The sequence below is a fragment of the Cenococcum geophilum genome, assembly GCF_001692895.1.
Source record: "Cenococcum geophilum 1.58 unplaced genomic scaffold K441scaffold_83, whole genome shotgun sequence".
NCBI classification, from domain to species: Eukaryota; Fungi; Ascomycota; class Dothideomycetes; order Gloniales; family Gloniaceae; genus Cenococcum; species Cenococcum geophilum.
The window spans coordinates 141,937-155,237 of record NW_027137641.1 but is presented as its reverse complement, the minus strand read 5'-3'; the positions used below and the strand labels follow the sequence as shown (position 1 = coordinate 155,237).

At 46.3% G+C, this 13,301-nt stretch overlaps 4 protein-coding genes and 1 pseudogene across 5 annotated transcripts; 4 read left to right on the top strand and 1 right to left on the bottom strand.

Moving 5' to 3' along the window:
- The first annotated feature begins 1,587 nt into the window (after positions 1–1,587).
- K441DRAFT_t35 lies at positions 1,588–1,726 on the top strand (annotated as a pseudogene). Its single transcript has one exon. The product of its transcript is annotated as a tRNA-OTHER (tRNA).
- A 2,465-nt stretch (positions 1,727–4,191) lies between these two features.
- K441DRAFT_691056 (Trimethyllysine dioxygenase) lies at positions 4,192–5,884 on the top strand (the record flags this gene model as incomplete). The annotated part of the gene is made up of 11 exons (XM_067652445.1): positions 4,192–4,289; positions 4,350–4,367; positions 4,415–4,481; positions 4,532–4,577; positions 4,639–4,729; positions 4,780–4,882; positions 4,935–5,034; positions 5,083–5,497; positions 5,566–5,636; positions 5,684–5,755; positions 5,805–5,884. 11 exons carry the CDS (start codon positions 4,192–4,194, stop codon positions 5,882–5,884), a joined length of 1,161 nt encoding a protein of 386 aa, XP_067497118.1.
- A 336-nt stretch (positions 5,885–6,220) lies between these two features.
- Positions 6,221–8,338, top strand: K441DRAFT_670458 (26S protease regulatory subunit 6A). Its single transcript, XM_067650286.1, has 4 exons — positions 6,221–6,684; positions 6,770–7,185; positions 7,244–7,863; positions 7,917–8,338. Exons 1-4 carry the CDS (start codon positions 6,365–6,367, stop codon positions 7,950–7,952), a joined length of 1,392 nt encoding a protein of 463 aa, XP_067497117.1. The 5' UTR covers positions 6,221–6,364; the 3' UTR covers positions 7,953–8,338.
- Positions 8,339–8,891: 553 nt separating this feature from the next.
- Positions 8,892–12,431, top strand: K441DRAFT_670456 (uncharacterized protein). Its single transcript, XM_067650285.1, has 10 exons — positions 8,892–9,436; positions 9,487–9,636; positions 9,692–9,714; positions 9,771–9,823; positions 9,878–10,332; positions 10,389–10,672; positions 10,731–10,955; positions 11,011–11,548; positions 11,602–12,017; positions 12,071–12,431. Exons 1-10 carry the CDS (start codon positions 9,212–9,214, stop codon positions 12,183–12,185), a joined length of 2,484 nt encoding a protein of 827 aa, XP_067497116.1. The 5' UTR covers positions 8,892–9,211; the 3' UTR covers positions 12,186–12,431.
- Positions 12,431–13,280, bottom strand: K441DRAFT_670454 (uncharacterized protein). The gene is made up of 5 exons (XM_067650284.1): positions 13,167–13,280; positions 13,091–13,107; positions 12,835–13,040; positions 12,575–12,777; positions 12,431–12,513 (listed from the first exon to the last, which is right to left on the bottom strand). Exons 1-5 carry the CDS (start codon positions 13,227–13,229, stop codon positions 12,445–12,447), a joined length of 558 nt encoding a protein of 185 aa, XP_067497115.1. The 5' UTR covers positions 13,230–13,280; the 3' UTR covers positions 12,431–12,444.
- Positions 13,281–13,301: the final 21 nt, after the last annotated feature.

The following is a 13,301-nucleotide window of genomic DNA, read 5'->3' as shown; positions in this document are numbered from 1 at the left end:
GGTGGTAAGAAAACCCGATCTGGACCGACACCTGTTGAACCCTGTTGCCGTTGTTGCAATGCGTGATTTCGAACAAACTCATAGTATTGGTACATGAGCGCTGATATATTAGATTTATCTGGTCCGTTTGGAGTCTTTCCGTTCTCGCTACTGCTAAGGTTCTTGAAAACTCCCGTTTGAAGCTTTTGGACCAAATTAGCATCTTTTCATGGAGGCGCGAACGACGCAATGAATCCTCCAAGTTGTTTATTGAGTAACGTAGGCTTCCCGAGAAGATGGATCGGTGCTCGCTTACAATAGTCAATGTGTGTAAGATGCAAATTTAGCAATGCTCCATTTGGGCCGCGTAGTGCTTTCGTAGAAGCCTGAGAGAAAGCAAAGTCCTTGCTGAGAGAGGATATAAAGGCGTCGTAAACTCTCCCAGTTTTAGCCTCCAGATCAGTGGCAAAACTTGAGTATGGTGAGACCGCCCTAGACATGCCGACGTAGCAGGTGTATACTTCTACCAAGTCATCCATTTAATGCTCCGTTGCGCTCCCAGATGTCAGCCTCCCCAAAGAAAAGGACTTTCGCATCCCAATCCGCTATAACAGCCAATAGCTGCTTGATTGTCAGGCAGAAATATCGCACAGAATAGAGTGTAGATCCCGGCTGAAAAGAACGCTCAGAGGTTGGGAGTTGAGAGTCTTTTATCTATTTTATCATCGCCAGGTAACATGGAGTGACAGGTGGTTTGGGTAGCCATGTGCACACCCACAGGTGACCAATGACGCGTTATGAACATATCACGCAATTGAAGCGGTGTAGTGATTCAACAAAGTTCGGGACGGGTAAGCGATGGAAGACGAAGCTGGGTAACAGGCAATGACTGAATGTTCAGTTAGCTGTTACAAGCAAAGCTAGCTAACATCTTGTATATCAAACTTATCACGCACAGAAACTAGTGAGAATATCATAGTTGAGCGTTTTATGAACGATAACCTGTGTGACCACCGAATAGAGCATGACATTGTGCGAGAACTCACCCGTTCACACCCTCGAAGAAGCGGCGGATATGAAGTGTTGATCACGCCATTGGACGACGACAATTACTCACCAAGTTGCGGTGGTTGGGATTGGCCCCTCGTTTGCTCTAGGAGACAGGTCTTAGTGTAGGGCCAACTAATCCAGTTCCGATGTTCGGCAGGGATTTTCGCGGGGATTTTTTCCGATTACTGGCGTCGTAGTCAAACCCCTACTTCGATTAGAATTATTGCGGTTGAAGTAAAGAGATCTGCGAGACTGGCTTGAAGGAAAGAGGAATATTAGAATAGGCAAACCCGACCTGCTTTTCGGAGCAAAGACTCACAGTGTACCTCCGTATTTTCCCACAAGAAAGGGAATCTATTTTAGCTTGTCGGCCCCCCTTTGTAACTGAATTGATGGCAAAGAAAAATGATCCATGGGTTCGGCGAATTTTCCCAGCTTTTCGTCGGCTGAATTTCCTCACTCCAAGAGGATTATGATTGGCTCAACTATCAAATCTCTTTGTATTTCTCATGATTGGATAAGTATGTACTGGTTAATTTTAGAGCATTTCTTTCAACGGGCACCATGGCCTAATGGTAAGGCGTAAGTCAATTCTCGATCTTTCCGGTATGAATTCTAGCTAATCACGTAATCGCGCGATAGGCTACTTTCCGGCTTAATATGGTAGAGACTGAGGGTTCGAGTCCCTCTGGTGTCGAGCTTTTGTTGCGCTTCAGGGTAGGGTTGAAGATTTTTTTGGCTGAAAATTCGACCATTTTGGATTCCGTAACTGTGACCTTATCGATAACCAACTCCCTGAGAGCCTGGGTAACGACCCAAAACTTAGGTACTTCTTAAAGTCTAATTATCTCCAAAATACTACGAAGTGAAAACTCTTTATCTTCTCTGTCGCTTCCACGTTATGGTAATATCGCAGCTTTATTATGCGATATAGGTAGTCGATTAGTTTTAGTCTTAAATCCACAAAGATACATTTTAAAATCTAACGTCAAATCAGGTCCTCAGGTATCAATAAGGGCCAATTAGATTAGCTAAATTCGGTGCCGTACAGGGCTGGTGATATTCTTAATAATTCTTCTTTAATTAACGTCTGATACAGATGCTATCTAGCCCCACGCAGACTACTCCGTACACAAGGGAAAAGTAATATTGACGGGAAAAAACCCTTGCTGCTGGGGGGGAGGAAAAACCCTATGAGCCACCTCAGTAGGATAAAAAACCCCAATTTGCCATGTCTGTCCGTAGCGGCGGCCCTGCGGGTCTACGGCTACGTCCTATCCTCCTTGGATGTTCGAACTCCTTGGGAACCACTGCTTCCTTCTCTAGCTTACCCTAGCTAGGGTTCACTACGTCCCAGCTAGGCCTTGCCAATTAATTGCCGTACTGCTGTTTCCCGTATCTTAGCCATCCCCTGTATGCTATTTCTTATCTAACCATTGCCATATACGCCATGCCTTCCCCCCCCTAGGGCCTATCAAAGGCATAAGGGGGATTCATCCGTTCTAACTACCGTAATACTAATAAGCGAGCGGGATATTGTGTATTTGGGTATCTTTTATGCCTAGGCCCCAGCTAGGCCCTTTCTAAGGGTCACCACTCCGTCAAAAGAAGACAGGGAAAACCGTGGGTCGCAATCCAGGCTGCTAGGTAGTATTTGGTAGAAAAAACGGCGAGTGACCGCATGCTCCGCGGGCGATCGCCCTAGGGGTTAGGAGGGGCTGTATATTTGCTCATTCATCTGCTCGTTCGTTCGCGATCGCCTGTTCGTCAATATAAGAGGTCGTTAATGCTTTCTATTAGGGGTCGGGGGATGCTATCAAATGCCGTATATCCACGTTAGATTGTATAGGTGCCTTAATAGGAGAATAGCGTAGCTGAATTGTAGAGGGCCACAGTAGTGGTTTTCGAGATCCCACCATCTGAAAACCTTTCACCACCGCCCATAACGCTCACAACCACGACCACCAGGTCCTATCGCACGCTGTACGACGTCTCTGCGTTGGCTCTGAGTCTGAACTTCGAAGACCCAGGTTCGTAGCCGTCACCACGTACAGGTGCAGAGTCCGTTTTCGACGGCCGGGCTGGTGATATTCATAATATACTATATCAAATTGACATACAAGATTAATTTTTGGAGTTAAGTCGCTCAATATAAGGCCTCTAGCAGTCGTCCTCCCTGCAGAACGGTTTTTAATATATGGGTGTAATTGATAACTAAATTCTATATAGATATACGCGTTGTTTTGAAAACGGTGTTCCTGCACGGTCCACTTGATCTAAGGACCCTGACGTTGCAAGGGATAATAATATATCTCGCTCCTTAGTATTCTTAATAAGGGGTTATAATTTATATAAATAGAGATATAGTTACTCAAAAAATCCATTATATCAATAAAATATATAATAACTCCTATAGTTAGGACGTGGCTCGTAGAAAAGGATAAAAATCGTTTTTTAAAACATTTAGTTTGCACGAAAACAACGCCCACAAGCTCTAGACGCTTCGTGGAGGATTAGGGGGCCGTTGCACGTGCTTCCCCTGCCCCGTAACTAAATTCTACTACGGAGCGTCTAATTTATCTACCTAAGCAACATGCGGATCACGCGATGAGTAGGTATTTATTCACTTGATGCTGTCTTTTGTACGGCCGGCCTGTCTTCAAGTTCCCTGGAGCTACCTCTAGGTTCCTCAAAGTTTCGAATACGATTTTCACTCGCACATGACACCAATTTCCACCATGTCTCTGCTTAGGCTTCTTAATCCAGCTCTAAACGCACGGTATGCCCTCCAGGCATGCCCTACAAAGATATATATCCGATTGACTGGATTTTAAGGCATGTAATTGTGCCCAACGATATGATCCCTCGGCCGAAAATTCCTCGTCGAGTCCTTCACAAGGTTCGTAAGAGGGAAGTAGGGTGGTTCTGGGCTGTTTATGCTGACTTCGGGGAAGGCGTGGAAGGAATCAAGATGGGTTAGAAGTCAAGAAAGTTTGGTTCGGCCATTTTCTTCAGTAGCTCAGACAGAGGAGCTTTCAAGTGAGTTCAGAGACATTCGGTTGGCAGGTCAAAACTCGAATACATCTATCGCAGAGCCCTTGGTAAACAATAAACCCGCATCCATATTGGTCATCCTAGGCCTGACTATTGGTAAAGCATGTGATGCGGTTTCCCCCGAACCTCCCTGTACTCAATCGTCCGCTTGTGCGTGGGAACTCGGTCACAGCGTATTCGGACAACGCGAATAGGTTTGTGAACATGTAGGTGTAGCCTTCTATTTTGAGTTTGGTGTTTTCACTAACTTCGAGTAATTGTGGTAGCCCGAAAATATGGTTAAGGTATGGAAGACCCTCTAATATCTGGTACCACATGTTCATTCGAGAAGGGATAATTGCCAGTGCAGCAGTTGTGTCCACGAAGTTACCAAACAGCGTCTCCTTGACACATTTCAGGTGCTTTCAACTTCTTCTTGTATTTTTAAGCAGCTGATGGGACTTTCAAGATTCCAAAAGACATATCCATCAAGTCATGCGTAGAAGAGGATTATGGTATTCGAGTCTCTTGTGAGTGGTGTTCGGTCTTTGCTCTTTCACGATTTGACACGCATAGGGAGTGACGGCCATGAAAGCTATTATACAAATGAATTCCTGGCCAAGAGCGCGTTAAAGAATAGATTTGTGATACGACAAGGTCTTGCCAAGTAATATCAGACTGATATTTCAACCGATGATCCTTCTGACAAACTAAAAGAACCTCGCTATGGTCCAACTCCATTGAGCACAATCCTCCAATCGTAGAGTATGATGCTGTAATCAAATTAGATGAAGGCTTAAAAGAGTGTTTATGCAATATTGTACACTCCCATTCAATGTTCAGAATTATTCCCTAGACTAACAATAACTCAGCGCGAATTTGGATTCTGCTACGTTGACGGAACACCACCAGTCCCCGAAGATACTGAAAAGCTCCTGGAGAGAATTGCATTCATTCGTAACACCCATTATGGTATGTTCGGCCAGCGGCTCGTGAAATTCTAGATTAATTTAGTGTCAGGTGGATTCTACGATTTCACAGCGGATCTCGCTTCTAAGGACACAGCCTACACTTCGATAGCACTAGATGCTCACACGGATAATACATATTTCTCTGATCCCGCCGGCTTACAAGCCTTCCACCTTCTCTCACATACGGAAGGTGAAGGAGGTGCTTCACTTCTAGTTGATGGCTTTAAAGCAGCTCAGGATTTGGCAAACCAAGATCCGGAAGCCTACAACTTGCTTAGCACTGTTAACGTGCATGCGCATGCAAGCGGCAACGATGGCATCAGCATTCAGCCATATAGGGCCTTCCCCGTGCTGCTCCATGATCCGCACATTCACCACCTAGTCCAAGTGCGATGGAATTCCTCAGACCGAGCTGCGATCGATATGCCCCTTGAGGAAGTCCAAAAGTGGTACGATGCCGCGGAGTGAGTACCATTTTCTGACAACCTAACTACTGCAAATCGACCCAATTGACTTATGAAAAGTCATGCAGCAAATGGTCAAAGCTTCTACGATCTTCCGAAAATGAGTATTGGTGTCAACTGACTCCCGGAAGAGTCTTGGGTAAGTAATCTAGGTGCTTTCAAGAGTTAAGAACTCACCCAAAATAGTCTTCGATAACTGGCGAATCCTCCACGGAAGATCTGCATTTACCGGTAAGAGAAGAATCTGTGGTGGCTACAGTAAGTAGTTTTTTCTCTTTGTGAGAACCAAAATGCTGATGGCGGCTAGTCAATCGGGATGATTACATATCAAGGTTCAAGATGTTGAACTGGGGTCAGGAGGTGTTGAAGTCTCTTGCAGTAGCATGAGAGAATTTATACTGCTAAAAGATGAATGCAAGGGGGGAAATTCCCCGTGCCTCTTATGCTTGCTTCCAAGGTGGTCCTCTGCATTCTACTTTGAAGCACACGGAGCGGGGCAATTTTCAGATTGCTCTTCACCATCGAATTTGTAAGTGCATGTACTGTAAATATTCATACATTATATCCAGAAAAGAAGTAGTAGAGACAGTTACTTATCATTGTAAGCTGTTGTAAAAAATTATGTTTGTCAGAGTGGCCAGTGAAACGTGAACACCGAGATCGCGCCAAGGCTGATGTCTCGCTAATCCTGGAGCTTCACCTTCGTAAGCCAGAGCTGCCTCAACCAGTCCATTTATCAACACCTACTTCCTGCATCATCTTCAATCGCCAAAAACTATACTCAACCAAGATCCTCTTCTAGGCTTTCAACCCACATAGACCACCTCATATTATCTTGACTCACCTGCCCAAGCAACCGCCACCGCCATGTCGACACTGGAAGACCTCGATGACCTTGAGCGCGAGGAGAAGGAGGACAAGAAGGACGAGAAGAAGAAGGATGAGGGGGGAAAGGATAGGAAGAAGGCCGATGGGGATGCGGAGATGCAAGATGCAGCCGAGGAGGAGAAGGAGGATGTTTTGGACGAAGAGATTCTCAACTCAAGTACACGAGATATCATAGCGCGGAGGCGGCTTCTGGAAAATGACACCCGGATCATGAAGAGCGAGTTCCAGCGATTAACACACGAAAAAGCATCAATGCATGAGAAGATCAAGGAAAATCTAGACAAGATTGAGAACAACAGGTATGTTCTTCCATAAGGCCGGCTAGGTGCCTTTCCTATGTCTGTGGGGTTAACAGCGCAACGCGGCTGACTTCTTTCTCTATAGGCAACTGCCATATCTAGTTGGCAACGTCGTTGAGATACTAGACCTGGATGTCACCGCAGAAGCAGCTGAAGAAGGCGCAAATATCGACCTTGATGCCACTCGTGTTGGTAAATCCGCCGTCATCAAAACTTCAACACGACAAACCATATTCCTTCCTCTTATCGGCCTTGTCGACCACGAGAAGCTTATGCCTGGTGACCTGATTGGCGTGAACAAAGACTCTTACCTTGTCCTAGATACGTTACCTGCCGAATATGACAGCAGAGTGAAAGCCATGGAGGTGGACGAAAAGCCAACCGAAAAGTATACAGATGTAGGAGGCTTAGATAAACAGATTGAAGAACTTGTAGAGGCTGTAGTATGGCCGATGAAGGAGGCCGAGAGGTTTAAGAAGATTGGTATTAAGGCACCTAAAGGTACAATGCTCTCTAGAAATTTCCTCGTATCTATATATCAATTAACTCAACCTCTTAGGTGCCCTGATGTACGGCCCGCCGGGTACCGGGAAAACTCTCCTCGCTCGAGCCTGTGCCGCCCAAACCGATGCTACCTTTCTGAAACTTGCCGGTCCTCAACTCGTCCAAATGTTCATCGGTGATGGTGCAAAGCTTGTTCGCGACTGTTTCGCATTGGCGAAAGAAAAGGCCCCCTCAATTATTTTCATCGACGAACTTGACGCCGTAGGAACAAAGCGGTTTGACTCCGAGAAGTCTGGAGACAGAGAAGTGCAGCGAACCATGTTGGAACTTCTCAACCAGCTCGATGGCTTCGCCTCCGATGATCGCGTTAAAGTGCTAGCCGCTACTAATCGTGTAGATGTGCTCGATCCTGCGCTCCTCCGTTCTGGTCGTCTGGATAGGAAGATCGAATTCCCACTACCAAATGAAGAGGCCCGAGCACAAATTCTGCGCATTCATTCCCGGAAAATGACGGTAGACGAGGGTGTGAACTGGCCGGAATTGGCGCGTAGTACGGATGAGTTTGGTGGTGCACAGCTAAAGGCCGTCTGTGTTGAGGCAGGTATGATTGCGTTGAGGTCCGGACAACAGAAGATTAGTCACGAGCACTATGTGGATGCCATTGCGGAAGTCCAGGTAAGATCCCATATATGTCTGATATATCTCGAGATGCTAAATATTTTGAGCAGGCGAAAAAGAAAGACACGGTCAACTTCTACGCATAATGGTATTTACGGGATTGCTTGGGATTTTGATAGCGCTCAAATGCCGCAAGGAACGGCGGTTGTACTCATAATCACTGCTATGTGACATTGAATACTTAGACTACGACCATAAGAAGCTACTAACATCGAAGTACCAGGGCCCTGATACTTTGTTGATTTACGGGCGTAACACAGCCTGAGTCAGGTCTGGTAGCTCCTTTGTCGTGAATTCCATGATCCAGTTGACGTAGATGTGAAAAAATTATTGGCAAGGATAAATATACAGGACTTCTTACTTACAGGTCGTTTTAATAGGTTGACGTACGGGCTTCTTATTTCCATCTAATATGTAATATTTAGAAGGAAATGGGTGGTTTAGGACTATTTGGTCTATTTTTCATAGCCGGAACTCTCTTATGTCTACATGTAGATGTCTGGAAGGCTATTTGGCTGGGACGAGTGTAATATTTTGCGCTGGAAAACGGGATACTCACAGTAGACAGTGTTTTCCGCCAGTGCTTCCATACTCTCTCTACACTTACCGGCATTCCTTATTCGATTCTTTCCGAACGTCATCCGTGGCAGATACGTCATCCGGCGGAGACGCTCAGAAAAGTTCCAGAATGGGCGTTTCTGCAGGTCGCCAAGGGTTTGGTGTTAGTAATTTCTGCCGCGAAGTGGCCGCACCTTATCTGCGAACCAGTTTCGCAGGGCGTCGGAGTAAGCAACGCGCCTTCCTCTAACACGAGCCCGGAAAGCGGCCTTGATTGGGTGGAAAGACGCAACCGAACCATGCCACTTGACGACCTAACTCGTTTCGCCAACCTCAACACCACAATTTCCCACCCACGGGGAAGTACGACATGCCCCCATAGGTTCGCGAAAGCTCCTCTCCCCCACAATTAAAGAAGCTTTTTTTTTGGACCCTTCGGATCTTCTGCCCTGCATAGCCGCTGATAGCGGTTCTCTGGGCGACTGATGTTCTAGCCCGCCACTTTTGCACTCCAACCTCGCGCGCGAACAAGGCCGTCGCAACATCCTTTCTTAATTTGGTCACCCTGTGCTTGATTTGATAGGCTACCGCCTCCCACGTTTCCCTCATTAAGTTTTAGAGAAAATGTTGGCAGCAACGGTATCATGTGGACGAATATCGTCCTCAACCCGACATCGGATTTCCTTTCCGGCATGATATACCTTACCAAGGGAACCAGAATGATTTTACCATCCGTTTGCGCTTCCTTCCAGCGTCCTCAACCTGAACTCGGTCGTATATTTCCACCATGATACGCCTATCAGCGGTCATACCGCGTGACCCCCACAACTTGATTAGCCTGGCGTTTTTCTTTCTCGGCATATTTCTTACTACTGTTTTTGTTATAGCTTTTAGATCTCGGAAAAGCCCGTCCGAGGCCACGCACACCATCCATGCCTATTTGAAGTTCTTTTATGCCTGCTTTGTTAAGCCGCACACAGGCGACGGCACTGGCAGTCAACAAGATGCACTTGTCTGATTCCCGGCTTCTATCTCGAGACACTTATCCTAACAATTTTATAGGAAAGCTTTTATAAAGCTCAGGCAGATGTCTATGATGCCACCCGTGCGAAGCTCTTGCATGGACGTGATGATATGCTGGGCCTCGTCGCAGCGCAACTCAAATATCGGACTCAGGCTGGATTGATCCCAAAAAAGCCTGTCTGGGTTGATGTGAGCATCGAAACCCCCCGCGTGATAGAAGGCGTGATTTAACTGACCTCGTCAGGTCGGAGGCGGGACCGGACACAAGTGAGATCTAGTTAATTTATAGTATCCACTACATTCTAACGGGTTTATCACTACAGCATCGAACAGATGTCCGCATTTCTCTCAGTACCTGAGTTTTTCCGAGCAGTCTGTGGGTTTCATGCTACTCTTTAAATCGGCTGATATTTTTCTTATCAGAATGCAGATGTTGTGGATCTCTCGCCAAGTCTCTGCGAGATGGCCCGTAAGAGATTTGAACGCCTTGGCTGGACCAATATAAAAGTCATTTGTCAGGACGCACGTGCATTTCGACTTCATGAACATGAACAAGAAGCATGTCAAAGGAAAAAGATAACTCTTAAAGATCAGACTGTTCATGACCTGGATGAGAATGCAGATGTCGGTGGTGCTGAGCTTGTGACCATGAGCTATGCATTATCAATGATCCCGGAATTTTATCCCGTCATTGACTCACTATCCTCACTACTATCGCCAAGTGGAGTCATCGGTGTCTGCGATTTCTATGTACAGAGCAAAGTCGACTACCAAAGCCGAAACTATATCGGAGGAGTTGTCGATAGGCATTGCGTTTGGATCTCGAGAGTATTTTGGAGGACGTGGTTTGAGATTGACCGCGTAAACTTGGAGGCTGCTAGAAGGGTATTTCCAGCTCCCATAAACGAAATGATATTGAGGTCATCTGTTAATCGACATAGGACTATTTGGAGTATCGTTTTGGTACTGTTCTTAGTATCAACGCTCGCAACCTCTTTTTCGGTGTGAAACTTCCATACTATGTCTGGATTGGGTGCTCAAAGGACAGTGGCGCTTCTACCACCAAGCTTGCCGAAATCGACGCAGCAGCGACTGAATCTCCGTATCTATCGGCTCTTGACCTTCAAACAGGCCCAACACCTGGGGATGTTGTTGAGATTCGTTCGAAGGCTTATGAATCCGCTATTGTTAACCTTCAGTCAAGCCTCCCATTACCAGCAACTTGGTAGGTGTTCAAGGCAATCTGACGTGCTATACGCAATTTAATACTGACCAAAACTCAGGTATCAAAACCATCACTGGAGGATTCACCATGACGAAACGCTCCAAAAGCATATGCGTTTTAATAATAAATATATCTATGCATTTACCTGGGAAGATAGCCGTGTAGATGCTCGACTTTTGAGAATACAGCCTGACGACGTCATTTTGGCTATCACGAGCGCTGGGGATAATATCCTATCATTTGCGTTAGAGAAGCCTAGACGTATCCATGCAGTTGATCTTAAGTAAGTGAAGAAGTGGCCCGGCATGACTTCCTCGTTCATGCGCTGACTTTCGCAGCCCTTCTCAAAACCACCTTCTTGAACTGAAAGTTGCTGCATTCACTGCGTTGGGCTACTCTGACGTGTGGAAACTCTTCGGTGAGGGCAAGCATGAGGCATTCCGTGAGATTTTGATTCAAAAGCTGAGCCCACATATGTCGAGCCTTGCCTTCCAGTTCTGGCTCCAAAATGGGACTAAGACATTTACAAAACAAGGCCTCTACTACTCTGGAGGCTCGGGCCACGCTCTACAGCTAGTCGGTTGGTTATTTAAGTTGCTTGGTCTTCAAGATGAAGTTAAGAGACTTTGCTTTGCTCAAACGCTCAATGAACAACGGGAGATTTGGAAAAGAAGTATTCGCAAAGTTCTCCATAGCCGGATATTAACCTGGACTGTAATTGGAAATGAGAAGTGGCTATGGAAAGCGCTTGGAGTACCACCAGCTCAGCGAAATATTATCGAGCAGGACTATCTCAAGCAAGACGACGCTCCTGGGATGAACCCCATTCGCTCCGGCCATGCAATCTACGAGTACGTTTTGAACACATTTGAACCTGTAAGTTTGCTGCAATCCTCATGTTCCGAAAACTGCGTTCTGACATTAGTCAGGTGGTCAACACCACACTTATGAGTGAGGATAACCATTACTATTTTCTCACACTCCAAGGAAAGTATTCAAGAAAGAGCCATCCAGAGTATCTCACACCGAAGGCGCATATCAAGCTCTCAAAGCCAGACGCCTTTGATGGGCTGCGGATCCACACGGATGAGATTAACGAAGTTATTGCTCGTATGAGACCAGGAACACTAACCATTGTTGTGGTGATGGACTCCATGGATTGGTTTCCCCCCACCGGGTCGCACGCTGTACGCCAGATCAAGGCTTTGAATAGAGCTTTGAAACTTAAAGGCCGAGTTCTTCTTCGGTCTGCCGGACTGACTCCATGGTATATTAAGAAATTTGAGGAATTCGGGTTCTCCACTAGGAGGGTGAGTGCAAGGATGCCGGGTACCTGCATTGACCGGTGAGTTCGGATACATCGACTCTTGAAGATACATCTAACTGACTGATTCCAAGTGTCAATATGTATGCTTCAACTTGGATTTGTGTAAAGGAAGTCTCAATGGAAGAGGAGGATGTAAGGCAGGGTCTGCGCAAGGCTTACGGTTCAGTGGAGCAGTTGAAGATTTGACATGCATAATTTTTCCTTTTGAATAGATGTCTTCAAGTCATGCATACCCATACCCATACCCATTTCGGTCATACCATCATAGCATCCGAGGCTTTCAATGGGGGTTGTTAGGTTTCTTGTTGGTTGTAATTGGACCACATCATTTAAGCGCTTAGAATATTGATTGTACAATCCATTTGCTTTATTTACACCATGAAACCATTTGAAGACTAAATATTCCGGCAACGAAGTCATTTACCAATCCTGCCATGGCAGAAATTTAATTGTTTCGCTCAGCCTCCAATTCTCGCTCCGCCTGCTGATAATATTTCGCCGTGTCCACGCCGTGCTTGGCTGAAGTCAGCATAATTTATCTAACTATGGGTCTGGCTAACACGGCTTTTGCATACTTGGTTGTGGTTTACAAAGTTGAACCACGGAAGAACGTGGATGAAAGCGACTGCGTATCTTGAATTCCGCGCCGCAACACCCTGCATGTACTCGGAAAGAGTTGACTGTCCGTATAGTGGCTCGCCTTTCTTGACTTTATTGACCATCTCCCTCATATCCATATCGATCTCCCGCCTATTCTCCGTTATGCCGTAGAAACGGTCTGTACTACCATTAAATACTCATCATTTAATATCCATTAGGTAGGGAGGAAACTCACTAATTGAGCGCGAGTACACCATAAGGAAGCCTGCAGTGAGCCCTAATACACCAGATAATCGCATGATGGGCGCAAAGCCGCCGCGGCCAACGTATGACGGGGAGACTTTTTCCCAGTATAGCATCAATGCAGGGCCGGCTGCGGACACACCCGTACCAACAGCCCAATCCGAGGGCCGTGCATAACCCACGACGCGTTTGAAGTGACTGTGTATGTTAGTGGCTGTAAGCTCGTCAGGGAGTTAGGTCGGTCATACGGATCATTGTCGATGAGCTGGGTGATGTTAACTCTCTGGTGGCCATTGCGGGGTGAGATAAAGCTGGAAGACTTACAGGGTATTTTGTGTTGACTTTCTTCGCCGGAATATATGGCGCTGTCCTCTCTTCTGACGCCATTGTGGGTGGCGTTGAGGCAAGCTAAGAAGAGTGTTGCGGAGACTGGCTTAGAGGTGAGGTGAAGTCCTTCGG

Excerpts from the sequence above, each read along its gene's own strand:
- K441DRAFT_670456 (XM_067650285.1), top strand. The coding sequence starts at position 9,212 with ATGATACGCCTATCAGCGGTCATACCGCGTGACCCCCACAACTTGATT. Across the intron at positions 10,333-10,388 it reads ACTTGGAGGCTGCTAGAAGG|GACTATTTGGAGTATCGTTT; the intron begins GTATTTCCAGCT and ends TAATCGACATAG. Across the intron at positions 10,956-11,010 it reads ATCCATGCAGTTGATCTTAA|CCCTTCTCAAAACCACCTTC; the intron begins GTAAGTGAAGAA and ends TGACTTTCGCAG.
- K441DRAFT_670454 (XM_067650284.1), bottom strand. The coding sequence starts at position 13,229 with ATGGCGTCAGAAGAGAGGACAGCGCCATATATTCCGGCGAAGAAAGTC. Across the intron at positions 12,778-12,834 it reads GGTGTACTCGCGCTCAATTA|ACCGTTTCTACGGCATAACG; the intron begins GTGAGTTTCCTC and ends ATGGTAGTACAG. Across the intron at positions 12,514-12,574 it reads ACTTTGTAAACCACAACCAA|CACGGCGTGGACACGGCGAA; the intron begins GTATGCAAAAGC and ends ACTTCAGCCAAG.
- K441DRAFT_670458 (XM_067650286.1), top strand. The coding sequence starts at position 6,365 with ATGTCGACACTGGAAGACCTCGATGACCTTGAGCGCGAGGAGAAGGAG. Across the intron at positions 7,186-7,243 it reads TGGTATTAAGGCACCTAAAG|GTGCCCTGATGTACGGCCCG; the intron begins GTACAATGCTCT and ends TCAACCTCTTAG. Across the intron at positions 7,864-7,916 it reads ATGCCATTGCGGAAGTCCAG|GCGAAAAAGAAAGACACGGT; the intron begins GTAAGATCCCAT and ends TATTTTGAGCAG.